Source organism: Mauremys reevesii, linkage group 20 (genome assembly GCF_016161935.1).
Source record: "Mauremys reevesii isolate NIE-2019 linkage group 20, ASM1616193v1, whole genome shotgun sequence".
Classification (NCBI taxonomy): Eukaryota; Metazoa; Chordata; order Testudines; family Geoemydidae; genus Mauremys; species Mauremys reevesii.
This window is the reverse complement of record NC_052642.1, coordinates 5577786-5604370: the sequence shown is the minus strand read 5'-3', so window position 1 is coordinate 5604370 and position 26585 is coordinate 5577786. Positions and strand designations below refer to the sequence as shown.

The 26585-nt window shown below is 51.3% G+C and overlaps 1 protein-coding gene and 1 long non-coding RNA gene across 2 annotated transcripts; one reads left to right on the top strand and one right to left on the bottom strand.

The window, feature by feature from the left end:
- Window positions 1–82: 82 nt before the first annotated feature.
- Window positions 83–23470, bottom strand: RASL10B (RAS like family 10 member B). The gene is made up of 4 exons (XM_039508390.1): window positions 23334–23470; window positions 14600–14971; window positions 1186–1310; window positions 83–378 (listed from the first exon to the last, which is right to left on the bottom strand). Exons 2-4 carry the CDS (start codon window positions 14813–14815, stop codon window positions 108–110), a joined length of 612 nt encoding a protein of 203 aa, XP_039364324.1. The 5' UTR covers window positions 14816–14971; window positions 23334–23470; the 3' UTR covers window positions 83–107.
- On the top strand, window positions 19568–20945 carry LOC120387519. The gene is made up of 2 exons (XR_005590213.1): window positions 19568–19797; window positions 20273–20945. It is a non-coding gene; the product is annotated as an uncharacterized LOC120387519 (long non-coding RNA).
- Window positions 23471–26585: the final 3115 nt, after the last annotated feature.

Below are 26585 nucleotides of genomic sequence, written 5' to 3'. Positions count from 1 at the left end.
CCCTCCCTGACATTGCTTCCTTTGTCACGTCCTCCTGCGCCCACCCCTCCATTTTACAAAAGGGTCTCTGGGGGCGGTCGTGGGAGCAGGGGGTGGCGAGCAGGGCTTCACATGATGGTGCATCGGTTCCTGCGCAGGGCCCCCTGGAAGCGGATGGTGGTGTGGACGTGCTTGCAGCGGGCGCAGCCCACGCTCTTGAGCAGCTCGCTGAAGAGCAGCAGGATGTGCCAGTTGTACTTGGCTGAGCACTCGATGTAGCCGCACTTCCAGGTCTTCTTCACCAGGTTGGAGACGTTCCAGCGGGGAATCACCCGGCCCCTCTGCAGATCCCGCTTGTTGCCCACAATGATGATGGGGGTCTCGGTGGTGCCGATGACCCTGCAGAGAGGCAGGGCAGACACAGAGCGGAGTAGTGGGGGGAATTGGTAACAGAAGAGAAGAAACATGTCAATTTCTTTTTATTGGCATGAAGGCCACAGTCCCTTCACCTCCAACCCGTTACCCCCTTCCAGTTTCCTACGATAGCGCTTCTGCTGCTCACTATTTTATCTTCCTACTAACATTTCTGTCCCCTGGGGATCCCTTCCCATCCCCAGGTCCTGGTTGGGCCTGTCCCAGTGGCAGAGGATGGCAATCCGGAGCCTCCCTTGTGTAATGCGGGGGGAAGGGGGGAACAGACTGGGGGCTGCTGCCGGGCTGTCAGCAGGGAACTTTGTTCTGCATGGAGTGGTATGGCAGATCCTGCTGTAGCAAACTGCCCAGTCACTCACCAGTATTTGTAAGCTGCGCTTGCTGTGACAAGGGAGGTAAGAACATCAAAGCTGCTTTGCCAATGACTAGACTTGGCCCCGCTGTGGCTCTTAATATCTCATTGGCAGCTTGGAGAGCTCCCTTCTGAGCTGTTTGTTGCTCTTTGCTTTTCTATGATGCTTGAGTGAATTTAGTGCAGGTGGAAGGTGCCTGGATCTAGCCTGCACCTGTTAGCAGATTTCAGTCCCTAGGGCTCTCAGCAGTGAAGGGAACCAGGAGACTCCTTGAGAGTGCTGGGCTCAGCCAGGGAGCTCCTGCTTACCCTCCATCCTCCTCCCTGCCCCCAATATCGTCCTGGAGAGGATGCACAGTTGAGAGGTGACTTTAGCTGTGTGAGCTGGGCCCTTTCCAGGAGTAAGGCAAGCAGGCACTTACCTCGTTTCTAGGATCTGTTGTCGAATAGTTTTGATGTACTCAAAGCTGTCAAAGCAACAGATGTCATAGACTAGGATGTAGGCGTGGACGCTCCGGAGCCCCCTGCAGCATGCGTCCGCCCACTCCTGCAACAGGCACACAGGAATCGGTCAGAGCTCAGGCGCAGACGTCCCCCTTGGCACGGCCCTAGGGGGGTCTCTCTCCAGCCTTTGTGCCACCTCATGTGCAAGGGCACTGCTGGGACCATGCCAGGCCTTCTGCTACTGGGGTCTATGCCTATGCTTTGCTGGACTTGGGCACTGCTCCTAACGCAATACCACGCCTGCTTCTGCAAACACAAAACCCCAGCACCATCGGACTCTTCTATTTCGAGCCTCCCTAGGGCCGGCTGTACAAGTTAACGCGAGTCCAAAGCGGCGGTTACCGTTGCTTTGGGATGGGTGATATTACAGGCCTAACGGGGGTTTTCCCAGCAGCAGCCTCACTGCACCCTGGTGGAATAAGTAGCAGATAATTATAGCAGGCACATGCTCTAGCGTTAATGCCCAGGACTGGGACTCAAGTGATCTGGGATTTATTCCTGGTTCTGCTGCTGACTCACAGTGTGACAAGGGGTAGTCACCTCCCTGCTCTGTGACTGTGTTTCTCCTCCACCTGCCCCCTCAAGCTCATCCTATCCTGGTTACTAACCTTCCTCAACAACCCCCCCATAGCCCTCCTTTCCTCTCCTTCTTTAACCTCTTGGTCTTCTCTGGCTTGCTCCCTGGCAAATAAACAGGAATTAATTCCGGGAAGTTCTATGGCCTGTTCTTATGCACGAGGTCAGACTAACCACATCAATAAAGCTCCTCTCACCAGCATCTCCAGCTACCTCACCCTGGGTAAAGTTCAGGATCAGGGACCAGCGCGGGGTTAAGTTCTCTTTCCCCCTTAGAGGATGGGTTCAAAGCTGACTCAGGGGAAAAGCAATCAACGTTCATTATGTTCGTGGGCTGTATGATTGGCGATTGATGTTGGAGGGGAGAAGCCTCGTTCCTAAAAGTTTGTTCCCCTTTCTATCCACATTGGCAGGGCAATGTAGGGAAAGCCTGCATGTGAAGGACCCCGGTCTCCAGGTCTGTTAATTAGGTACTTTCCAACAGCACTAATTTCACCTTGATTGCTAGATACTTGATGGCACTATTAGCGCATGATCTGTCCATGGTTCTGAATTAGCTTGTTGCTAGATTTATAGTGCGTGCCTCAGCCTAATGAACTCACTGAACGTTTTTGTCAGTGAACATATTAAGCGTTCACCTCTGGCAATCTAGACTGTACACAGTTTGTTTGAACTAGAGAGAGATCAAGTACATTTCCTTTTCTGGTCTAGAGTGGCCATTCATCCACATCACAGAATGGCTGGGCCAGGACAGCTCTTTGCTCAGGAAAGGCAAAGACTAGGACACTAGGTTTTGCTAACCAGAAGGCCCGAGGCCAGAAGAGCCCAGAACTGGAAGATCCAGTGGTATTTCACGTTAGAACTGAGAGTCATTGTCCGAGCTGAGTTTGTGCAGGGTGCGGAGGTCAGGACTGGAATGGTAGAAGGAGCTGGTGGTGGTTGTTGTGGGGTGGTCCCAAGCCTGGAGAAGCAGGGCATGCCATAGATCAGCATTGGATGTATTGGCAGAGCTGGGGGTGGCCCAGGATGATAACAGAAGGGGATGCTGCAAGTTAGGATTGAGACGCCCTGGCACAGCCATGCTGGCAAAACTAGCACAACCGCAGCCCCCACAAAGTCAGGCCCCCATTCCATGGCTTTGTGTTCCTCCCTGCATTGCCTAGGGCTGCAAGGGACTAGTTAAGGGGGGTGAGGCATGCTGCATATCCAGTTTAGGGCTAGAAACTGTTAATAAAAAAAGACATTTGTTGAACAGCTGGGACTTTTCAAGAGCTTCCCATACAGAACAGTCAGTGTTTTGTGCATGATGCATGAGTGAAAATATGCCCTGCTTTTACCTCCTTAAATGCCAACATTCAGAAGCCGTTAACACTGCATTTGTTCAAGAAAAAAAAACAGAGAGAAATACTAATTCCCAGTGCCCAATCCAACCCCGTGTAAAGGTTGCATCGGGGCTTCCAGACTGCTGTTATCCTGTACACAAGCGCAGCTCAAAGGTGACTCTAGAAATACAACTGCTGTCAAAGGATCAGAAAGACGCAAGTCCCAGGAAACAAACATAGGAGACATTCCATCCGTGCCTGCTGACTGTGTAGTACACGAAAATCCAATCCATGGCAGAACCACAGAGCTATAGCGCTCTGATCGCTGGCAGCCTGGGCTCCTTTTGTGAGCCATACAAACTGGCACCATCGGGCACCTCTCACTGCACACGGCTGCAACCCACCATTCTTAACAAAACAGGAATCACCCATGTTTACGTGGCAGCTGCTCTAATGGACTGAGGAAGCGGGAGGAGTCCCGGACACTATGGAAATGGGTAGAGATTTAGGATTCCATACAATATAGACCCTGTTATGATTGACAGCACTCTATGCAGGAGAAATTGCAAAAGCTTGACTGTAGAGTATAAAAATACAGTTAGAAGAAACTATAGTAATTCTTCCTGTAGTGAGACATTTTCGTACAATGAATCATCCCCTCTCACGGTTATGATATTTGGGAATAAAAGCAAACAAAAGGAGCTAGGAATGGAAGAAATGGCAAAGGACACTTTTTTGGATCGCTGCTTGCACCACAAAGGTTTGAATGAATCACTGGAATTAGCGATGAAAGAAACCTATTCATTCATGGTGCCACCCCCATGCCCCCTGGTCAGTGCATGAAAATGACAGGGTGACTTTTCAGTGATTGTTAACAAAGCGATAAAGACTATTATAGTGGCAGCTTATTAGCTGTGGGTTAATACCTTTATGGAAGAGTTCCAATATGTCTGGGAGATCAGTATATTACAGCTTATTACATTGAGACTGGAATGCAATTTGCTTGAATGCCATCACTCGAGTCATTTTCAGCATTGTCCATCTTGATTTCACTAGGGTGTTATTATCTTATCTAGATTTCGCTTAAAGTTGCTTTGCCTCATGACGCCTGCAGTTAAGTGTTGTAATAAAATTATTGGCAATACAAAAAAATCAAGGACTACTGATTAGTTCATTAATGATCAGTTGCTGTTTGCAGTAGCTTATTGATTAGGCACTTGGATTAATAATTGATTTCTAATAGATAAATGAGCAATGGTAAATTGCACTGCAAATGCTACAGTGATGCAGGGTGGGGGGACTGCAGTATAGGCTAGTGGTTACAGCAGGGATTCTAGCAGTCACTGAATTCTACTTTTCCAGTGGCAATGCATCCTTGAATGACTATTCGGGCAAATTACATAATATCTCCATGCCTCAGTTTCCCTGTCTATAAAATGCGTTTGACAATATTCTGCTGCTTCAAAGATGAGTTGTGACGCTTTATTCATGAAGGTCGGAGGCGAAAGGCACCAGAGAATTACAAGAATTCCAAATAATCCTACATCATCGGGGAGGAGGAAGATGTGGCAATGCTGATGGAAGGAAAGTGAACATGTTAGATTGCCTTACACCTGAGGCAAGTAGCTGTTGCTGGCAGGGAAGTTAAAAGCCCCAACTCTCAGAGACAAAGAACTAGAGAAAACACCCAGGACACAGGAGCAGTTGGGCTGATGTGGATTATGCAAAGTTGATGCCAGTTTCTAAAGGTTAAACTGGTTTCTCTGACAGGGGAGTCAAATATGTAAATGGTGTAACTTCACTCCTGTCAGTTAGAGCCTACTAAGGATAAACTTGAATCTTTGAGCTTGATTCTCCACTACCGTAAACCTGCCTGCTACAGGGTTCCTCTGAAACATCTGGTACTGACCATTACTGGAGATAGGACACTGGAGTGGATGGACTTGGGTCTGAGCCAGCAGGACAATTTCTATAAGTAATGTCACTGAAGACAATGGATTTACTCTGGTGTAAGTGACAGGAGGACTAGGCCGTTACATATTCTTAGTATCTTGACCGTTGGAAGGGTCCTTGTTTCTGAGTGAACTCGGAGCAAGGATCTGTCAGTGCAGGTGCCAGGCTGGCCAGTTCTTCCTCCCCAAGAGGATATTCCAGAAAGTAGGTTCCCACCAATTGTTGGAGCATTAGCATCCAGATTGCGCTCCCCTTATGACGCACATGTGAAACTGAGCTTGGATGCCCCGGTGGGTCAGGCTGCTGCTTTCCTGTTGTTTTCCCTTGTGGCATGAGTGTGAGAAAGTTTGCTATGAATTAGCTCCACGCTGCTCTTTCTGTTCAAAAGCACCTACCAAAAAGTGTGTGACTGTCAGGACTGGCTGCCTGTCGGTCCCTTCACGAAATGGCTGTGAAAGAGGAGCAAGCACGCCATCCCTTCCTCGCTACCTCCAAGTGAAGTGTCACCCAAGGCTATAAAGCCTAGTGGATGGGTGGAACCATCCTGATAGGCTGCTCAGCATTCCAAAGAGGCGGGGATCCATCAGCGAGCATTCCAAAGAGGCGGGGATCCATCAGCGAGCATTCCAAAGGGGCGGGGATCCATCAGTGAGCATTCCAAAGGGGCGGGGATTGATCGGCCAGAAGGCAGCACAGAGCTGTGTGCTCTCAGCTGCCGAATCCATGTTCCTCCAACACAGAGAGAGAGAGAGAGGGGTACATTCTTCTCACAATTGTGCCTTGTTCATGCAACAATAAGGCCGTTCTGGGAGAAGCCATCGCCCCATCCCCTGCCTAGGGCATTAGTGGATAAGGGGCTGTTCCTTCTGTCGGAGGATGCCCAGGGAGAGGTGCTTATCTTCTGCTTGCTTGCTCGCTCCCCACGCAGCCTCAGCCCTGCTGAATTATGCATTGCCAGAAGCCCTATATTTTGTGTGATTATAAACACGGCATATTTATAGACTGCTGAGCATCGCTTTCCGCTTGGTGATGGAGCAGCCTTGGCCCTGGTGCTCCCAAGTTCTGCATCAGAGAGGCAAGTGAAGCTATTTCAAGCAACTAGGAGAGGGTGACAGGATCCATGCCTGGTGCACGGGGGCTTGGGGCTAATTCTATTTGCAGTGCTGGCCCCCATGTGAGGTACGGTGCGTGGAGCCCATCCACTGTCCTCCTTTCTTGGGATTGAGGTTTGCCCCCTTTATGCCCCAAATGAATCCTGGGCAATCTCCTGCCTGTGTCCTTCCTACAGCTGGGGCGACCCCCTCCTTCACCTGTATATAAAGATCTGCGATGTCTAGCTAACCCCAGCGCAGACTGGGAAGCTAGGAGGTGAAGCTGAAGTGCAGTGTTCCAAGCAAGGAGCCAGGAAGGCCACCTAGGACCTATAGGCAGGGATGCTGGTCTCACCAGCAGATAGGAGAGCATGACATGGGACTGACGGAAAAGCAGACCCTTATGTGGCTGCCTATGGTGCTGTGATCTAAGGGTACCTCTCTTAGAAAGGCCTGGCCTCCAGAGAAGGTTCAGATTCACTTGCCAATCCATTGGCTCCACACTACACAAATAACCTTTTGCACTAGTGGCAACCACACAGGCCTTAATGGCACGATAGGAATGTGGTGGTGGGTTGTGATATGAACAAGCAGCCACCATGGGAGACAAGGAGTCTGCCTAGCTGGGCTAGGAATCCCTGAAGGACAGCCTCTCTCATGGCCTCTCCAGGACTTGGTCCTTTCAGTCAGAGGAATACAGGGCAGAGGCCCATGCTCCACGTTTTGGCATTTCAGCTTCTGCCTCTGACCAGAGATGAGCCCAAGCTGTGATGTTTGTCTCCAGGTCTAAACTTTCCCAAAGTTCCTGGAGGGTTGGAGCAACACGTAATCAGAGCTCCCTGGGGCAATGGACACGGCCTGCTGAAAAGCATGTATTCTTTATCCCCAGAACCCACGCCAAGCTAGTCATGCCCCTCAACCCTGCCCTGGAGGGACCCCACCTCTCTTAGTCCTCTGCCTCTCTTCTGAGACTGCCAGGAAAGGTGCCAGTTCTGATGGGGGCATCTGTTCCTCTGGAACGGTTCTAACCCACACCACGTTTTACTGATAGTCCCCAAGCAATGACTTCTGGTCAGTGCCAAACTAGAAGGAAAAGCCTTTGTAACCCATGAGCAATCTCCTGAGCCATCCATTCTCCCTCCAACAGCCAGGCCCCCTCTTTCCCATTCAGGTGATGCACTCCTACCCCTCTCTACACTGATCCCTCCTCCGCAGCGTCGGCCGTAGTGCAGCTAGGGTGAGCCAAGCCCTTGTGTTTCCCACCTCCCTTCACTCCTTTGAGATCACTCAAGGACCCATTCTTCCTTCCCTGGAAACCTCCATCCGTTTGCACCGTCCGCCCTCTGTGGTGCACGCCGAGATATGGAGTATGTTAGGCATCGTCTGTCATGTCAATAAATTACCCTTTACTTTTTCTGTCTGTCTCTTGCGCTGACCTTTTGTTCGCTTGTGCAGTGTTGAATTTTGATCCTCCTCCTTTCTTGTGCAGCTCTGGGGGAATCCTTCCATTTTTATCCCTTTACTCTATTGACCTCCTTGCATCACAGCAATGCTCCTCTCTGAACCTGTCCAGCTGAGGGAGGAGGAATGCAATTCCCCCAGAACCATCCAGCTGAACCCCATTTATATCTGGCTGGGTGCAGGGCACTGAGGGTTGATTTAGGGCTCAAAGGGGATTGAACTGGGGCACTGGCATTGTGCTTGGCTCTTGGCACACGCTTGAAGTGCACAGAGTCTAAGGCCAGCGGGGACCAAAGTAATCATCTACTCTGACCTCCAGTATAACACAGGCCAGAGAACTGCCTTCAATTAATTCCTGCTCGAACTAGAACACCTCTTTTACTAAAACATCCACTCCCAATTTCTCCTCAGAGCTGCTCCAAATTTTTCAGCAAAATTGTTTTACAACCCCATTAGAGCAGAAGTTTTTCCATGTTGGTCAACATTTTCCAGTTTTTTCCAACTGAAACTAAAAACCAAACAATTTTTGGTTAACACTTTTGTTAGTCTCTACAAAATTGGGGGGGGGGTCGCGCAGAGGCCACTAGGTTTCTGCAAATAGAAACCTTTTTGTGAGAACTGATTTTTTTTTAAACCAAAACCAGATTTTGAAAACCAAAACTGTTTTGTGGGAAATCTGTGGAGAAACAAAAAACAAAACAAACCCCCTCCCATTTTTTCCTAAATGCCCCTTAAAAAAATAACTGGCATTTTTTCAACCAGCTGTTTCACTCTCAGTGCAGTGAAAGGCACCTTTTAGGACCTCTTCCCTCTTCTATCCTTTAGGCCAATGTTTCTCAACCCTTTTGAACCAGGGACCAGCTTGCTACTGTGTCAGGGACTGGCATCGCGCCACGGACCAGTCATGGAGAAACACCGAGTTAGACCGCTCTCCGTTTTCTTCTCCCCCTGGTTAGGGGTAGGGCTGTTCATGGTGTATTAGCTCCTTAAGCCTCATCTACACACATTTATACCTTTTTAAATATGCTGGTATAGTCAAAGTGGAACAACTCCCTAGTGTGAACATAATTCTATCGGTATAACGGTGTTCATGCAGATACAGTTTATTCCTATGTAGGAAGGGATATAAGCTATCCTGGTATAAAGCAATAATGCCTTCACTCCAGGGATTGTACCAGCATCACTACAGGTAGACATACCAGCCCAGACTTTTAAAGCTATTTAGGAGCTGCTGCGCTCAGCATTGCAACACTTAACTGATTTAGGAGCCAAAGTCTAATTTTCAAAAGGGAATTAGGCTCTTGGGTGGAAATGAGACGAGCTCCTAAATCACTTAGGCATTGCAATAAATACCTTTAAAAATCTGGGCCCATCCACACTGAAATCAGAGGTGTAGCTGCAGCATGGGTAGACATACCCGAGCTAGCTCTACCTGGTCAGGTCTACACTACCCGCCAGATTGGCGGGTAATGATCGATCTATCAGGGGTCAATTTATTGCGTCTAGTCTAGATGCAACAAATCGATCCCCGAGCGCTCTCCCGTCAACTCCACCGCCGCAAGAGGCGCAAGCGGAGTTGACGGGGGAGCGGCAGCAGTCGAATCAGCGCCGCGAAGATGCCGCAGTAAGTAGACTTAAATACGTCAACTTCAGCTACGCTATTCTTGTGGCTGAAGTTGCGTATCTTAGGTCGATCCGCCCCCGCCCAGTGTAGACCAGGGCTAACAATAGCAAGGAAGCTGCAGAAGCATAGGCTGTAAAAGCCCAAGCCAGGACCCTGGATACTTACTCAGGTGACTAGCCCTGCTGAAGTCCATGCTATTGTGTCATTCTGGTGCTCAAGCTAGCTAGATTAAAGCTAACTCGGGTATGTCTATAGGACCTGGAATCATGGGCAGCAGGTTTAAAACAAATAAAAGGAAGTTCTTCTTCACCCAGCGCACAGTCAACCTGTGGAACTCCTTGCCTGAGGAGGTTGTGAAGGCTAGGACTATAACAGCATTTAAAAGAGAACTGGATAAATTCATGGAGGTTAAGTCCATTAATGGCTATTAGCCAGGATGGGTAAGGAATGGTGTCCCTAGCCTCTGTTTGTCAGAGGGTGGAGATGGATGGCAGGAGAGAGATCACTTGATCATTACCTGTTAGGTTCATTCCCTCTGGAGCACCTGGCATTGGCCACTGTCAGTAGACACATACTGGGCTAGATGGACCTTTGGTCTGACCCAGTGCAGCCGTTCTTATGTTCTTATGCCCGTGATTGCAATGTAAACATGATGTTTCTGCTTGAAACAATTATTCTGGTCCAAAACTGTATCAAGCCTTAAATTTGGAAATTGCTTTTGCTCTAATCTATGTCAGGTGCAGATATTATGGGGATGAGCTCTAGATAAATGCTTGGAATAAATAAAGAGCCAGCGCTTCCTATCCTGGGACTAACTGGAGCCGGAGCCAGTGGGAAATGAAGAAAAGGGTCACATGATGTTTTTTCACAACTCAGAACAGATTCAGATCAAGTTTGGGGAGGGGAGTGTTTGGATTTTACCCAGGCTGTTTCCCCATGAAAAATTACTATCTTGTATCTTAATAGCAGAGAGCCTCGTGTGTAATCCTTAGGCATATGTTCCTTTCATACCCACCCCTCCATTAGATTCTGCACAGCATGGCCCACGACCTCAAACAGCAGCTCATCTGAAATTGAGCAGCCTTTAATTAGCTCTATTTTGGTCCCATTTTGTGGCTTTCACAACCTGAATGAGATTCTGCTCACTCATGCTAAGATGCTTCCTCCCCACAGCCAGAGATCTCCGTCAACTCTGTGGTGTTACTCAAAACTAAGTCAAGAACGGCTCCTCCTCCTACACAGGGCCCTTGCTATCCACTCCCTTGGGCAAGTATCCCTCAGGACGGGACGCAGAGATAAAATTTCTAGACACCATAAATGGATGCTTCTTGGAGAAGCTTGTCCTGTAACCTAGAAGGAGTAAGGCAATTCTTGATTTAGTCCTAAGTGGAGCATAGGATCTGGTCCTAGAGGTGAATATAGCTTGTACTGCTCGGTAATAGCAACCATAATGTAATTCAATTTAACATCCTTGGGAGGTGGGGGGGGAAAGGAATGCCAAAAAACCCACCACAGTAGCATTTAACTTCAAGAAGGGGAATTACATTAAAATGAGGACGCTAGTTCAACAGAAATTAACAGGTACAGTCATAAGGGTGAAATGCCTGCAAACTGCATGGAGACTATTTAAAAACACCATAGAGTCTCAAACTAAATGTATACCTCAAATTAAAAAAAAAAAAATAGTAAGAAGACAAAAAAAATGCCTCCATGGCTAAAAAACAGACTAGGAGAGGTAGTTAGAGACAAAAAGGCATAGTTTCAAAACTAGAAGTCAAATCCTACTGAGGAAAATAAAAAGGCACACAAACTCTAGCAAGTCAAATATCAAAGTATGATAAGGCAGGCCAAGAATGACTTTGAAGAGCAACTAGGTAAGATCACAAAAACTAACAGCAAAACTTTTAAAATACATCAGAAATAGGAAGCCTGCCAAACAGTCAGCAGAACCACCGGATCATCAAGATGCTAAACGAGCACTCAAGAAAGACAAGGTGATTGTGGAGAGGCTAAATGAATTCTTTGCATCAGTCTTCCCTTCACAGGATGTGGGGGAGATTCCCCACAACTGAGCCATTCTTTTTAGGTGACAAATCTGAGGAATTGTGTCTAATTGGGGTGTCAGTAGAGGAGGTGTTGAAACAAATTGATAAATTAAGCCACCAGGACTAGATGGGATTCTCCCAAGAGTTGTGAGGGAACTCAGAGATGAAATTGCATAACTGTGGTATGTAATCTATTGTGTAAATCAGGCTCTGTACCAGATGACTGGAGGATAGCTAATGTAATGCCGATTTTTTAAAAAGGCTCTTGAGGTGATCCTGACAACTAGAGACCAGTAAACCTAACTTCAGTACCAGGCAAATTGGTGGAAACTATAGTAAAGAACAGAATTATCAGACACAGATGAACACGATAGGTTGGGAAGAGTCAACACAGGACTGGACAATGGGATGGATCTTTCAAAATTGCCCTGTTCTGTGAAGCATCTGGCACTGGCCTCTGTCAGAGAGAGGATATTGGGCTAGACGGACCATTGGTCTGACTCAGTATTGCTGTTCTGTTTTTATGTTATTACACTTCTCTGGGACTATGCTTTACTAATTTGCAAGAAGGGACATTGTGAGGATTTAGCTTTGGGTTGAAATTAAGCACATGAAATTTCAGCCTCAAAGGGCATTTTGGGGCCAGTTATACCCTTGGGTAATCGATATGCATTTAGCTGATTATAAAGCACCCATCCCCATAGTATCTACATTGGAGATGAGAATCAGAGCATGGATTCTGTCCTGCCACCTTAACTATGGAGCCACTACCATGGCTAACTCCATAACCATCACCGGTCCCCTACAGATTCTGAAATCACCCTCGCTCCCTGATTGATCGCCCAAGAAAATGGACTGACCTCCCCAGACAGAAGGCATAAAGTGAATGTCTCAGCAAACAAGTCAGACATTAGTGGCGACTTTACGTTCTGCACCTGCTGGGAGATCAATGAAATTGTACTGCACAGTTTCAGCATGATGCCCTGGTACACTACGAATGCTATCGCTCCCTCAGACTGTGGGTTGGGATGCCGTCCGTTACAGCCTTTGATTTCGCCGGCTGACGTTGGAGGGCAGAATATCCCACTTCGGATTAATTTTCCACAGAACTGCCTGTTTCTGTTACAGCAGCCAAGCATCCTCAGAAGATGCCAGGTTTGTTTTACATGAAGAACGGCGAGAGAAACGCACCATCCCCGGCAGATCATTAGGGGAGGTAAGAAGGGACAGCCAGGGACTGAGCCGCAGGTCCAGATTCACACAGGGAGTTAGGCACCTGGGAAAATCAAACCTACTTGTTCAGGAGCCTGACCTCAGAGATCCAAGCCTGGCCAAACGTCACATGTTAGTGGGCTGTTTTTATTCCACTCGAGGAGGAATCTGAACTCGGGCAGGAGCCATCCTGCAGCAAAAAAAACTTCACGACCAGACTTCAAAGAGAAACTGCTGAGCTTCAGTTCATCTGCAAATTTGACACCACCAGCTCAGGATTAAACAAAGACTGTGACTGGCTAGCCAACTACACAAGCAGTTTCTCCTCCCTTGGTGTTCACACCTCAGCTGCTAGAAGAGGGCCTCATCCTCCCTGATTGAACTAACCTCGTTATCTCCAGCCTGATTCTGGCCTGCATATTTATACCTGCCCCTGGAAATTTCCACTACATGCATCCGACCAAGTGGGTATTCACCCATGAAAGCTCATGCTCCAATACGCCTGCTAGTCTGTAAGGTGTCCCGGGACTCTCTGTCGCTTAGTGCAGGGGCGTCACTCTCCTACGCCCTGTGTCAGCAAAGCATTTCAGCTCGTGCTTAACGCCCATTTAAGTCAGTGGCTTCACGTATGCTGCAGCTGGAGGTGGAATTTCCAGCTCTAGTGGATGTCCAAGACCTCTGATCGAGCTAGCTACAGTAAAACCAACAGCACAGCCCGGGGGGCGGCAGGAGGAGCTAGTCACAGGAGTACGTACCTAGGTTCGTACACAGGATTGTACTAGCCCATGCCACTGCGGCTACGCTGCTATTTTTAGTGTGCTGGCTCGAGCCAAGCCAGTGCGTGTTCCTCTGCCCATGCTGGAAATAACACCTCCATGCTGCAGGGTGGACATATCCAGTGAGATTTACGCAGGTGTCTAACGGAAAGCACATGCTGCAGTGATTCGCGGTCACTCAAATGCCTAGGCTGAGCTAAGAAGACACCATCCTTTTAATAATAAATAATAATAATAATAATACTTAGCTCTTATGTAGATCTCAAAGTGCTTTGCCAAAGGAGGTCACTACCATTATCTCAATGTACAGATGGGGAAACTGAGGCATAGAGAGGGGAAGTTACTTGCCCAAGGTCACCCAGTAGGCCAGTGGCGAAACCGGGAATAGAAGCCAGGCCTCTTGAATGCCAGTCCTGTGCTCTATCTTCCTACTTTCTCCTCTGGAACTATGTACAGTATCCAAAATGTTCCAGGGGCATAAAAAACGTTCAGCTCTAAATGGGGGTTCAGGGCTGTGGGAGAGGGGCACATGTTCTGACAGGAGAAGGGGCTAAGCGTGGAGCCGCAGGTGGGCAGGTTGGTTATTTGGGGTTTGGATAATGGGGGGGGTCACAATGCGTTTTCTGCATGTTTATGTTTCTAAAGTTCATTGCAATTCTCACTGACACCTAACCTCGCCAGCACTGAAAGGCGTCAGTTCCCATGACACTGCAGATTGTGCCCTGCCATGTATTGTAACTACCATGAGAATCAGCCAGATTGCAATATGTTAACATTCGAAGGGACGAAAACTTCCCTGGTGTAGCGCCTTCCAGTCAAGGGTCTCAAAGCAATTCATGAAACGGAGGCACCAAGAGTGGAGGCGACTCACCGAGGCCACGATGCGATTCAGGGATTAGAACCCAGGTGTCCTGATTCCCACTCCTAGGCTCAGAACACTAGAACAAACCTTCCCCGAGCAGCCCCCTTCTAACACATTTGTTTACCAGGCAAATCTTGCCCCGGACACGTAAGACACAAGCTGATCCTAAGAGGAAAACTACTGCAAAAATATCCCTGGGCTGCATCTTTGCAGGGCTGTGGATTAGTGTCCTTAACGGAAACCCATCATATGCCGAGTCAAATGGCAGGAGACTCTTGGCATCGGGTCTCTTCTGTTGATGAGTCAGAGCACATGTGACCCCGGGGGAGACTCAGAACCGACTCCCATTGTTACCAACAGGCCCATCTGCCTTTGGCTGGCGTTACCGGGTCAGCGCCTGGCACACGTACCTGCAGCGTGTTAACTGGGAAAGATGTGATGGGTGGGAAGTCCATGATCTGTAGGTCGTGCACGTGGCCGTTCATGACCACGGCCGGCAGGTAGACACGCCGCGTCTTGGTGGGCGCGCACGCCTCGCTGAACTCGTTGTAGAGGAACTGGCGGACGATGGCGCTCTTCCCGACCCCTTGAGCCCCAAGCACGGCGACCTTGAAAGTTGTCACCATGCCTCCCGGCCGTGGCCCCCCCACGCGACGTGGCGATCGGCTCCTTGGCGCAGGCCACTGCGTTTGCACTGCCAGGAAGGCCCCCGGGCTGCATATTCCAGCGGCTGCGGTTTCAGCCCCATTCAGGAAGCATTTCCTCCTCCGCCCAGCCTGTCACTGCAAGACCAAGAGCGACCCAGTCAAACAAGACACCTCCTTCCGAAGTATCCCAGGCAGCCTCAAACCAACCAACCAACCAAACAGAGCCCTGCCTAGCTAGCTACAGCTCTTACCTGACCCCATGGTATCTGAGCACCTCACAGCCTTTTAATGTAGTCATCATCCCAGCCCCACCGGGCTGTTATGCCCATTTTACAGGTGGGAAACTGAGCCACAGACTCAGTGACTGGTTCAGAATAGGGAATGGAACCCAGGTCTCCCAAATGCTAGATGACTGCTCCGACCACTGGGCCATCTTTCCTCCTACCTCTGCCCCTTTCCATCACCTGTGCTGACAAAGCCCTGGCTCTCTCCAACCTCCCCCATCACTGCCACCTCTGTAGCAGATTCTTATCAGTCCCATTGGGCCCTGGTCCCCTAGGGATCGCGTTTCCATCACTCTCCTTGCCCCGGTGCAGGGGGCTGCAGGGAGGGAGGTTGAGGAAAGGGCTCCAGGCTGGGCTGGGCTGTACCCCCAGCAGAGGACTTAGTGATGTTTCTGCAGCCCTAGTAGCTTAAAAGGGAGCAGAATGAGCCAGAGAGTTTGGTAACCGGCTACACTGAAGGGAAATGAGACAGGAAATTAAGTCACAACCCCCCTTTTTTTAAACAATTAAAAGGGAGACAGTAATGACCAGTTAAAGCACCTTGCAACGCACCCAACTGGACAAACTCACTACATTCAGCAGCATGGAAATGCAGCCACCTCTGGGGTGGAGGAAGCAGCCAGGCACATAATGCATTGCACAACAGGTTGGGGGTGGCGGGGCTGAGAATGGAACACTTTCGTCAAAGGGCAACAGTGCAACTCTTGTGCCAGGGTGCAACTCCTGAGCAGACATGTAACCACCACCCTAGTACTGCACATAGAAGACACGCTGATTATAACAGACCCACACAATACTGGACTGATCCAGAGACCAGTATCCTACCTCTCTCCAATACCAGATCGCTCCGTAGGTCCATGAGGCCTGCCATCCTGCCCCCTCCTCTGCTGGATCAGTCCAGAGGCCCATCTAATCCAGACTCCTGCCATCCTTGTTCCCATATTGGATGATATCATAGGTCTACCCAGTCCAATATTCAGCTTCTGGCTGCTGGCACATTATCCCACTAGGTCCTCCACTATTCCCATGGCAACTGCGCAGTGCTACACACGGTGGGGGCCCCGTTCCTTCCTGACCCCTGCAGGCAACCAGCTTCTGCCATGAAGCATGAGACTTGATTAGCCTGACTTCATAAAGGCTGCACTGGAAGTCATGGCCGGGGCGGGCAAGACAGCGCTAAGCACACATGTCCTGACAGCGCCTTTCCAACGCTAAGTTAGCAGCATCTTGACCTGCCCGACAGAACAGCTCATGCACAGCTCCCGATAAAGGAAGAGAGGCAGGTCTAGCCTCAGATGACGCCAAAAAAAAAACCAGGCAGAAAACAGGAACAAAGAGGAGCAGCAGGTCTCAGGATCACGCCTCTCACCGGGCCTTCCTCCCCTGTCCAGAGGGAACCTCACCTCAGCTTTCCCCCTCCACCTATCCCTTCCCCAGCTACAGGCGATGAGTCAGAAGAGGCTGCCACAAATCAATTCCAGCCAAAGGGAAAGAACGGGGTTTGTATTACTGTAGCATCTAGACTCTCCAACCTAGATCAGGGCCCCATTGCGCTAGGTGCTGTGCATAGATACATAGGACCAGTGAAGTGGAGGCCTGGGAGGGACCTCAAGAAGTCATGAAGTCCCGCCCACTTTTCTGAGGCAGGACCAAGGAAACCTAGACCAGTCCTGACAGGGGTTTGTCCAACCTGTTCTTAAAACCCTCCAGCGAGGGGGATTCCAGAGCTGTTGCAGAGCTTCACCACCCTAATAGTTAGAAAGCTTTTCCGACCATCGAACCCAAATCTCCCTGGCTGCAGAAAAAGCCCAATACTTCTTGTCCTGCCTTCAACAGACTTGGAGAACAACTGATCACCATCCTGCTTATAGCAGCCTTGAAGATATTTGAAGACTTATCAGGGCCCCCCTTAGTCTTCTTTTCTCCAGACTAAACATGCCCAGTTTTTAACCTTCCCTCAGAAGTCAGGCTTTCTAAACCTTTCATCGTGTTTGTCGCTCTCCTCTGGAGTCTCCCCAATTTGTTCACCTCTTTCCTGGTGTGGTGCCCAGAACTGGACGTAGTACTTCCAGCTGAGGCCTCTCCCATGCTGAGCAGAGCAGGACAGTTACCGCTTGTATACGGCACTCCTGTTAATACACCTCAGGATGATATTAGGGGTTTTCGCAACTGTATCACGTTCGTGATCTCGCATTCAATTTGTGCTCCACTCTCACCCCGGATCCCTTTTCAGAAATACGACCTCCTAGACAGTTATTCCCCACTTTGCAGCTGTGCCTTTGATTTTTCCGTCCTAAGTGGAGTATTTCGCACCTATCTTTAGTGCAACCCCACCCAGCCCGGTGCCAGACACAAATTTGATAAGCATCCTCCCAACCCCGTTATCCAAGATATTGATTAGTACTAGAGCCCAGGCTGACCCCCGTAGGACTCCACTAGACACACCCTCCCAGTCTGACAGAGAACCACTGATAACGACTCTCCGAGTAGAGTCTTTCAACCAGTTTTGCACCCACCTTATAGTAAGTTCGCCTAGGCCTCATTTCCCTAGTTTGCTTATGAGAACGTCATGTGGGAGTGCGTCAAAAGCCTCACTAAAATCAAAACAGACGAATCTACTACTCACACCTACCTGCTAAGCCAATAACCCTGTCCAAGAATAGGGAGAGCTGGTCGCTGCCCCAAATAGCTTACAATCTAAACAGTCAAAATAAAGGAAAGAGAGGGGACATGATTAGCCCAACACCACCCAACAGCAGAGCTAGGAACAGAACCCAGGTGTCCTGAGCCCCGAACCAATGTCCGAGTCATTGGATCAATTTCTTGCACGTTAATTCAAGGCCTTCCTACTAAACTGCGTACGGGCACGTCCACATGAGGCTAGGTATTACTCCGCAATATTAATCTGAATTAGCTAAGGGTGTGAAGTTAAAGTAGACTAGTTAACCACATTAAACCCCTGTTTGCACGCTCTTATTCTGAATCCAGTTTAGCTTAATTCACATTTACTTTCTGCAATTTTTAACTAATCCACTTTAAACATTCATTCTGATTAACTTTCCTGAGTGTTCCCATGTAGACAAGCGCTGAACCTGGGCCCTGTGCTGGGGGCACGCAGACCAAAATGGGGCAGCCCAGATGTGAGAGTGTTTGATAGCTGCATATCCCAAGGGATCTGTATCTGTTTCTCCATCAGGGCCAAAGCGACCTGGTAGCAGCCCCCCCCAAGAATCAAGCGTAGGCCAGGAATGAGAGAATTTTAGAGCATTTTGACATTTCATTTGGAAATTTAGCAAACTAAATAAAGGTGAAAAACACCCGACAACAACCCAGACGGAAAACAAAAAAAATTGGTTTGCGTCCAACAAAGTGTTTTTTTAGGTTTGTTTCAGCAAGAAAAAAAAATAAAACACCAAAATATTTTATTTTGGTTTGAACTGAAATGATTCTCTCCCCTTGCCTCTGGCCTCACCCCAAAGTTTTCAGTTTGGCACCCATACCAAACAAAATCAATTATCATCTCAGCTCTAGATGAGTGACTAGGATAAACTAGTACAGGCTGCTGGGGATGAAGACGAGGTGGAATTCACCAGCCACAGCTTAGGGCATTTCTAAATTGACACCTCCCAGAGCTAGGAAATCCATCTTGTGTTCGCTTGGACAAGTGGAATCGTATTTAGCTGGAGCCATCACTCTGCTGCGTGAACGGCTTAATGTTTCATTTCAGGGTTTGATCAGTTATGTGATTAATTTGACGGAGGCTAATTTCTGAGCAGGCAGATCCGCCGAGTACTACAGACGTGGACACACGCGGAGAGACGCACGCTCGTGTCTGGAGACCAATGTGGATATGCTCTCAGGGATGTGCACGTGAACACACAGGCACACTCTGGGACTCATGGAGACGTGGCTACACATTCACAACACAGGCACGCTCACAGAACGTGGCGCACATGGACGTTCATCCACACACGCCAGCCCAAACATGTGCATCAACACTGCCTACAGACAAACGCACCTGGCCACATTCACACGGACAGGCAAACAACAATGCACACACAACCAGACAGATGCATATGGAGACGTGTTCATGTGGCTGGCTGAAATCCTGGCTGCTCTGAAGTCAATGATCAAACTTCCATTGACTTCAATGGGGCCATTGTCTGCAGAGGCCTGGTTGTAGCCCAAGGTTTCCCATCAGGCACAGGCAGCTAAGAAAGAAAAGGGGTTTCTTTAAGTCTAGGGGAAGCAGAGGATTCATAATAGAAATAAACAGGGACCTCGGGGTGAGCTCAGTTCTGCCTGCTGGCAAGCCCTGACCCAGTCCCTGTGACAGTGCAGTGTTGACCAGCTGTGGCTAACAGCACCGTCCCCGATTATGTGGTAATAACTGTGTCATGAATATAGGGGAAGGCTAGCAACCTTTATGTATGCAGTAGCATAAAATCCCACCTCTGCCACCATGTCAGCCCCCCCCGAGGTACAGATGTGGGGACCCGCATGGGTCTACGACTTTGCCCTGATTGTGAGCTCCACTGGGAAAAGTGGAGCAAAGTTGATAAAGTGTCACAATAGCCTACAACAATAGATGTTGATGGAAAAAAAATGCAAAAGGGAGACAGATTGAATGAGTCCAAACCCAAAGGCCTCCTCAAAGAGTGTTAAAAATCACACCTGGTAAGCAAGAAAAGTGGGGGACTGGAAATCAATGAACCAAAACCGGTGTGTCGGAAATTCAGCCTAACTGGTGAACAAAGCAATGAGGGGGATGGGTTGTTCTGTCCAGCTCATAAAAAAGCCTTAGAGGAGAAAATAAACAGATTGACAGACGTGAATGCTGGCTGCCTGAAACACAAGAGAGGGGGAAGGAGCGAACTTCACCAGTGTCACAGCTGCCACCCACACCGTCCCCTGGCACCCTGAGATACACTATGATACTGCTGTGTTTTTGTCGCTCTGATCCTGAGAGACGTCCTGACCAGACCAGGCCAGACACAGGGAGCCCAATGACACTGCCACCTGCAGCAGCTCCACCAGATAAATCCCTACCACTGCTTGGGATGTGAAACTGTCACACCCCCTTTCCAAGTGTGTGTCCTTTTCCTTCCCCACCTTACGTCTTCTCTTTCCTCTCTCCGTTTTACCCTCTAAGCCAAGACTGTATCTTTTACAACACTGCTGTAAGCCTGTGACCAGGGAGGCAGCTTAGCAATGGCCAGAACAACAGAGGCTAGCCCGGACTCGGGCTGGATGGACGACAGGGCGCTGAACCCCTGGGAAGGTGGAGTCCCTGACTCGGGCTGGATGGACGACAGGGCGCTGAACCCCTGGGAAGGTGGAGTCTCACCTGGCCCAACAGCAACCCTATCAACAGGCTCGCTCTCTTCCTTCGCTGCAAAGGTGTGGTTGAGATGCAGGACTAATGGAGGGGAAGCAGAGAAAATAGGGGGCTTTATGTTAACAGGACAATCAGGGGGGCTTGGAATGGGGAGCTGGCTGGGCCTCCAGAGTCCAAGCAACTGGAGCTATGCTGGTATACGGTGTGTAGACGCAGAGAGAAGGGGGTTTTCCCTCACTGTAGGAACACCACTTCCCTAGGTCAACGGAAAGGTTCTTCTGCTGCCCTGGCTGTGTCTACGCTAGGTCAGATTTTTCACTCCCCTGAGCGATGAAGAAACGTCAGCCTCAGTTTTATGTATAGACCAGGCCTCAGCGTTGGTAGCTCCGCTAGATCTCTCCCGCACTGAAAACCACAGGCCTGTGGCTGTTAATGCTGCAGGAGAATCTCCCTTAGCTAGCAGCAGTATTAAAGCTTTTATCCTCTTTGTAGGTCTCTCCCACAAGAGGGCAACATAATCACCAGTTCGTGAGCAGGCAGCTCACGAGCCACCAAGCCAATTCCATACGAGAGGCAGGGAGATCCTCGTCTAGGGAGCTGGGCTGGAGGGCATGGTTCTGGCCAGCATTGGTAACCGCGTTCCATTGTGTGGTTTCTCCTCAGACAAAGTCCCACTCGCTTCTGAGAGGGGCCTTTGATGTGTTTGGGGGTGGGGAGAGTGGCAGAGGATGTGTGGCAATGCCAGGCCCAGCCTCCTTTGCTCCTCCTTCCCAGATATGTAGCCCCCCCACCCCCGGCCAGAGTTTGGGATGGGTCCCCAGGCTGTTGGAAGAAGGAGTGGGGGATGGAGGACCATGCCAGGAATTGCCTTCCCGTGAGGTCCTGCTTTCGGAGATGGCAAGGGAGCTTGGCAGTGTGGTGATTCCTTCCCTAGTTGGTCCCTGTCTCAAGAGGGAGACTGGGCCCTGAGTTGCCGCCAAGGCCAAGGCTCTGGGAATCTGAAAGGCCGAAAGCCTACCTCTCCTCCTCCCTTCACAGCGACCACAAGGCGCAATCAGCTCTCACTCTCATTACGAGGCCAATCTCCTGCTCTCCCAGCAAAGGAAACAGCCAGGTTATCGCTGTGAAACAAGAGCATTTCTACAGGCAGAGCGAAACTGGAATTGTAATGAAATAACCTGAACTCTCCTAGCCCCCTACATTTCCATGGGGCCTTCCATTCCTCCAGGGCTTCGTAACCAGTCAAGGCTCACCAGCCTCCTTTGACTGTTAGCCCCGCCCAACAGAGGAGGAAACTGAGGCATGGACGGGGAAGTGACTTGTCCAAGGTCACCCAGCAGCCAATGGCAGAGCTGAGAACAGAATGTAGGTCTCCTGACTGCCCTGTGCTTTAACCACTAGGAAAAGCTCCCTCCTCTTCACAGGACTGGTGCCCCTAACAGTGCACTCTAAGGTGGGACCGCAAAGACTGCCGTGCCCTGAGCTAAAGTAGCCGAGACTTTTATATCGGCCAAATTCCCACCATGGTTAGACATCCTCTTACTGCCCCTTGCAGCCAAAGGTTTTTGGCTACAGGTTCACACGCCGAGTGAAAGTACCACGTGCACAGGGGAGTTTGGCGGTTAGAACTTGCACATAAATAGTGCGTGTATACAGTGAACGCGTGCACAGCGGCCCATGGGTGATGCGCACGGTGACATCAGCGGGTCAGCCTTTGCAGCGAGCACTTGCACATCAGGTGCATGCAAGCGAGCGCCTGGGCCTGTGCACAGAGCGCGTGCACTTCAGCGTGCATCCAGTGCCCACGTAGTGAGCACACGCACGCACGCGCAGGTGAGCAGACGCAGCCCGCGTGTCCCCTTCAGCGCGTAGCCGGGGAGCATGTGTCAGGGTGTCGGCGTGGGAATATGCATGAGAGTTTGTATGGCGGTGTTGGAAGAAAAATAAGCTGCTACGCCCACCCGCGCACACCACAATATGCTGTAGGGAAATTCAGCGACACCCAGATGGAACATTAGTAACTAGCTCAGTGTAACATGGAGCCCAGGGAGAGCTTGGACGGACCCTGGGTCTGGGGGAGGGAGGGGGTCTCCTGTGAAACTGACCAGCCCTGAAGCCTGGAGGGACGATTCCCCAGTGTGTCAGGGACAGAGGGTCTGGGAGAAGCTCCCGGTTCAGATTTCAGCATCTCCCCAGTTGCAAGCTGACAAGCTCTCTCCTGAATTAGCAGCAGGAGGGAGAGGGTGCACTGCTGGGGGTGGGGGGCTCAGCAGGAAGGAGAGGGTGCTGGGGGGCTCAGCAGTCCAGGATCTGGGGAGCCGGATGGGGCCCAGGGAGTCAGACCGCACAGAGGCAGCCTCCCTTCCCTTCTCCCCGGTGTGGGAATCTATCTGCTCTTCCCAGGACCTTCCCAATCCAGCCTGTCTCCCCCTTCCCTGCCAGCAACCCTGGACCCCCTGAAACGGTCCGAAAGGCTCCAGCCAGCTTCTCACTGGCCCCAGCCCTTTGCTGCCAGGCCGACCCCTCTCCCCACCGGGCTGTCTGCCCCACTTCTGGCTGCAGCGGCCCAACCCCACCACTTGGGGGGAGCGATGCGCTGACAGTGGTTTGCCCTGTAGCCCTCCCAGAGCAGAGCTGTGCCGGGGGGCGGGGGGGGCTGAATCCTTCCCCTGCCCCTGTCCTGGTGGGATCCTGGACTCAGCCGGCCCGGCTGCTCCCCGCCCCAGGTGCCTACGCTGCCCAATTTCAACTTTGGTTCCTGATTTGTTCCTTCCCTGGAAAAACACCCCCCCCCCGGAACTTTATTGCATCGGGCTGGGCGCAGCCCCCCGGGTTTCTGCCTTGCCCCGAGCTCCCGCCGTCCCGGGGTCCTTACCTCGCCGCGGTGCGAATCCCAAGGGCGCGCTGCCCCCCAGCCCAGGCACCGGCTCTGCCCGGATCCCCTGCAAGCGGGGCTGCGGGGTGGGGGGGGGTCGCTTTTCCATCCAGCAGCCCCAGCTCCCGGGGACTCGGCTCCGGCCAGGCAGCTGGGGCTGCCGCGGCGGCGGGGGGAGCTCGCTCGCTCCTCCGGGCTGGCGGCCCCTTCCTCCGGCTCCCTGCGTGCAGGGCCCCCGCCTCGGCGGGCAGCTGTTCCGCTGGGTCACAGCGCCTGCCATGTTCCCGCAGTCACGGGGGGGCGGGGGGTTAATTGCAGCTGCAGCTGCTCCAGGCCGGGCACACGCGTCAGCAGCGCCGGGAGGCTGCAGCCGGGGAGAGGGGCCTGCTGAGCTCTTCGCTGGGCTCTGGGGACGGGTGGCCACGAGGAGCCCCCACAAGCAGCCAGCGGGGCCCCCCCCGCTGCCTTTGGCTCCCCGAGCCTCCGAGGGGTGGAGCTGCTGGAGCCTGGCCCCTCTGGGCCTGGGGGGCACTAGGTGCCAGTCCGAGCCTCTGCCACTGCCCCCCCGTGTGACCGCAGGCAAATCACTTAATCTCGCAGGGCCAGATCCTCCAAGGGACTTAGCGTCCTCCCGTCCATTGAGTTCGATACCTCTGGAGGAGTTGTGCCTCAGTTCTCCCCCGGCACAATCCCGGCCGTGCCATGGATCACGGGTTCTCCCTGATGCTGAATTGGGCATGGTTCTGGGGAACGAACCGGGGCCCTTCGTTTATTTCTTAGTGGCGTGAGATGGTTTGGGCCTGATTTTCGGGCAGGGGCTCAGGCCGGGCTCTGCTGGTGCGCGCTGTAGGAGTTCGCATCTGTGCACAAATACATTTGGCGCTGACAAGCGGTAGGACGAGCGGGCGAGGGGGTTACTGCCCTGAAGGCGCGTGTCCACTGAGGGGCGCAGCGGCAAAGTTGTGGGTGCACATATGGAGTCGTGGGGAGGGAGGGCTCGAAATCAGGCCTTGAAAGCCACATTTTCAAAGGAGCGCGGAGCCAACACACCAGGTGAAATACACAATTTCACAACTACATTTGTACATCCAGACCTCCGGTAACTGCTATCCCAGCCTGTCTTCTGCATCGGGGTGTAGCCAGGGAAAGGGGGTGGGGTGGGGCCCTCCCTGCGCCCAGCTGCCCCACAGCTCTTGTGGAACATAGAGCAGATTCATGTTGCTTAACGTTACGGCTGGGACCAGGCAGCAGTGGTCCTGGGATCGGGGCTGTGAAAGGTGATAGAAAAGGCACCTTTGTCCCACATCATATCTAGACTGTCAGAGAATCTGAGTTAACATTTGGCTAATTCCCAAAGCTGTTATGAAGCTTAATTAATCAGGGCGAGCTCCTCAGCTGACAGCTCTGGAGAGGTCTGATCCAGCGCTGGCTGACATGTGTAGGGGCTGGCTTGGCCCTGGCCGCGTACAGTAGCTGTTCTCCTGTATCTCATATACTCTGTTATTCTTGTATATTGCCTAAGCACAGCTTCCCCAGTAAATCAAACACCGTCCCCGGTGTCAGTGCCCTGCGGTATGAGTGGGATGCGGCCAGTCAGGGACCATCTTTGCATGCTAGCTCATATAAACCTTTCTGATGCTTTCCAGGAAATTCAGGCTCCATTCCTGTCTGCACTGGGGATCCAAGTCTATTTTTGGAGGCTTTAATAATACCCACAGAGAGGTTGGCCACTTGCAGCATTTTTCTTTATAAAAGACATTTTAACACGGGGGAAAAAAGACTTGGATTCCCCTTATTTCCAGTTGCCTGGGAATCCTCTTCCTAACCCCACTAAAACAAGACACTTACAAACATGAAGCCAGCTGCAAGGATCCCAGGAACTCCTGGCGCCAGGTCTTCTCCAGAAAGAAAAGGGATGGCCCTGGCCTTGGACTCAGATTTGGCTTTGCTACAGACTCCTCGGGCAAGTCATTTAATCTCACTCTGCATCAGACCCGCGCATTTCAGCAGGGGGCTGGTACTCTGCCCAGATTCCTGTGTCCATCGTGGGCACAGGGCAAAATTTCAAGGGAGGTTTTCAAAGCTTGGCTAGAAAAGTGAGATTCCCTGAGAAGGAGGGAACAAGAGGGAGAGATGAGGCAAGAGCTGGATGTTGCTGCCTGAGCACACGGGATGGAAAGGAAGGGAGAGTGCGACTTTACCAGCTGCAAGGGCGTCTCACACCCACCGCCAGGTGCCAGACAGGCTCCTCGAAGCTCATTTCCTGCCTTCGTGAAATAGCTCTGCAGAAGCGCAGCAGGAAAGCAGTTGCATTAAGGGCCCTATCGCTGGCGCTTTCATTTCAGTGTGTTGCTGTGGTTCCAGGAGGCCCCGAAGTAGATCAGGGGCTCAGTGTGCTTGGTGCTGTACACTCACGTAGCAAGAGACAGGCCCTGCCCTGAAGAATGCACCCTCTGAACAAAGGGTGGGGCGGGGGACAGAGGTACAGGGAAGGGAGGTGTCTTGTCCCAGGTCACCAGCAGAGCTGCTTAGACCCTCAGGTCTCCTGACCTCCAGCCCCATGCCCCACCCACAGGCCCATGCTGCCTGCACCTGCCATGAGTGTGTCACCCCCCCCCCCCCGCCCACCACGGCCAGCAGAGCCCTTCACCAGCTGTGTCACGCTTGCCATGTGGGTGACAGCTCTTCACGGCCCCCTGGGGACAGAGGTACTGGGCCTTAGTATTATCATGGCACCTCAGAGCCCCAGCTGTGGGCCAGGACCCTGCTGTGCTAGGTGCTGTACAAACAGAACTAACAGCTGGGCCTTGCTCCACAGAGCTGGCATATGCCCGCCTCTCGGAGCATGCTCGGTCAGGGCTGCCAACTGGAAAGGGGGAGGCCTGGTCATAGGCCACCCAGCTGCAATGGACCTACATGGCCTCACCTCGCCCCAAGGCTCCTCTTCCTTCCAGACACAGAGGCGTGAGAGTTGTGGGTGCTCAGCACCTCTGGAAACCAGCTGTTTCCTCAGCAATGGGGCGATCTGCCCCAGCCCCATGGCAAGGCGACCCTTGTCTTGCCTAGCATGGGGCCAGTTTACCCCTGAACTTGCTGGCCAGTCATCGCGCTGGCCCTGCCCCGTAACTTTGGGGCAAAGGAAGACGGAGGCTGGAAGAACTGGCCTCCCGGGCGGATGAGCCAGCACGTTAGTCAAACGGGAACAGGTCCAGGAGGGAAGCAGCAGCTAGGCGGGAATTACTGTGAAGCTGC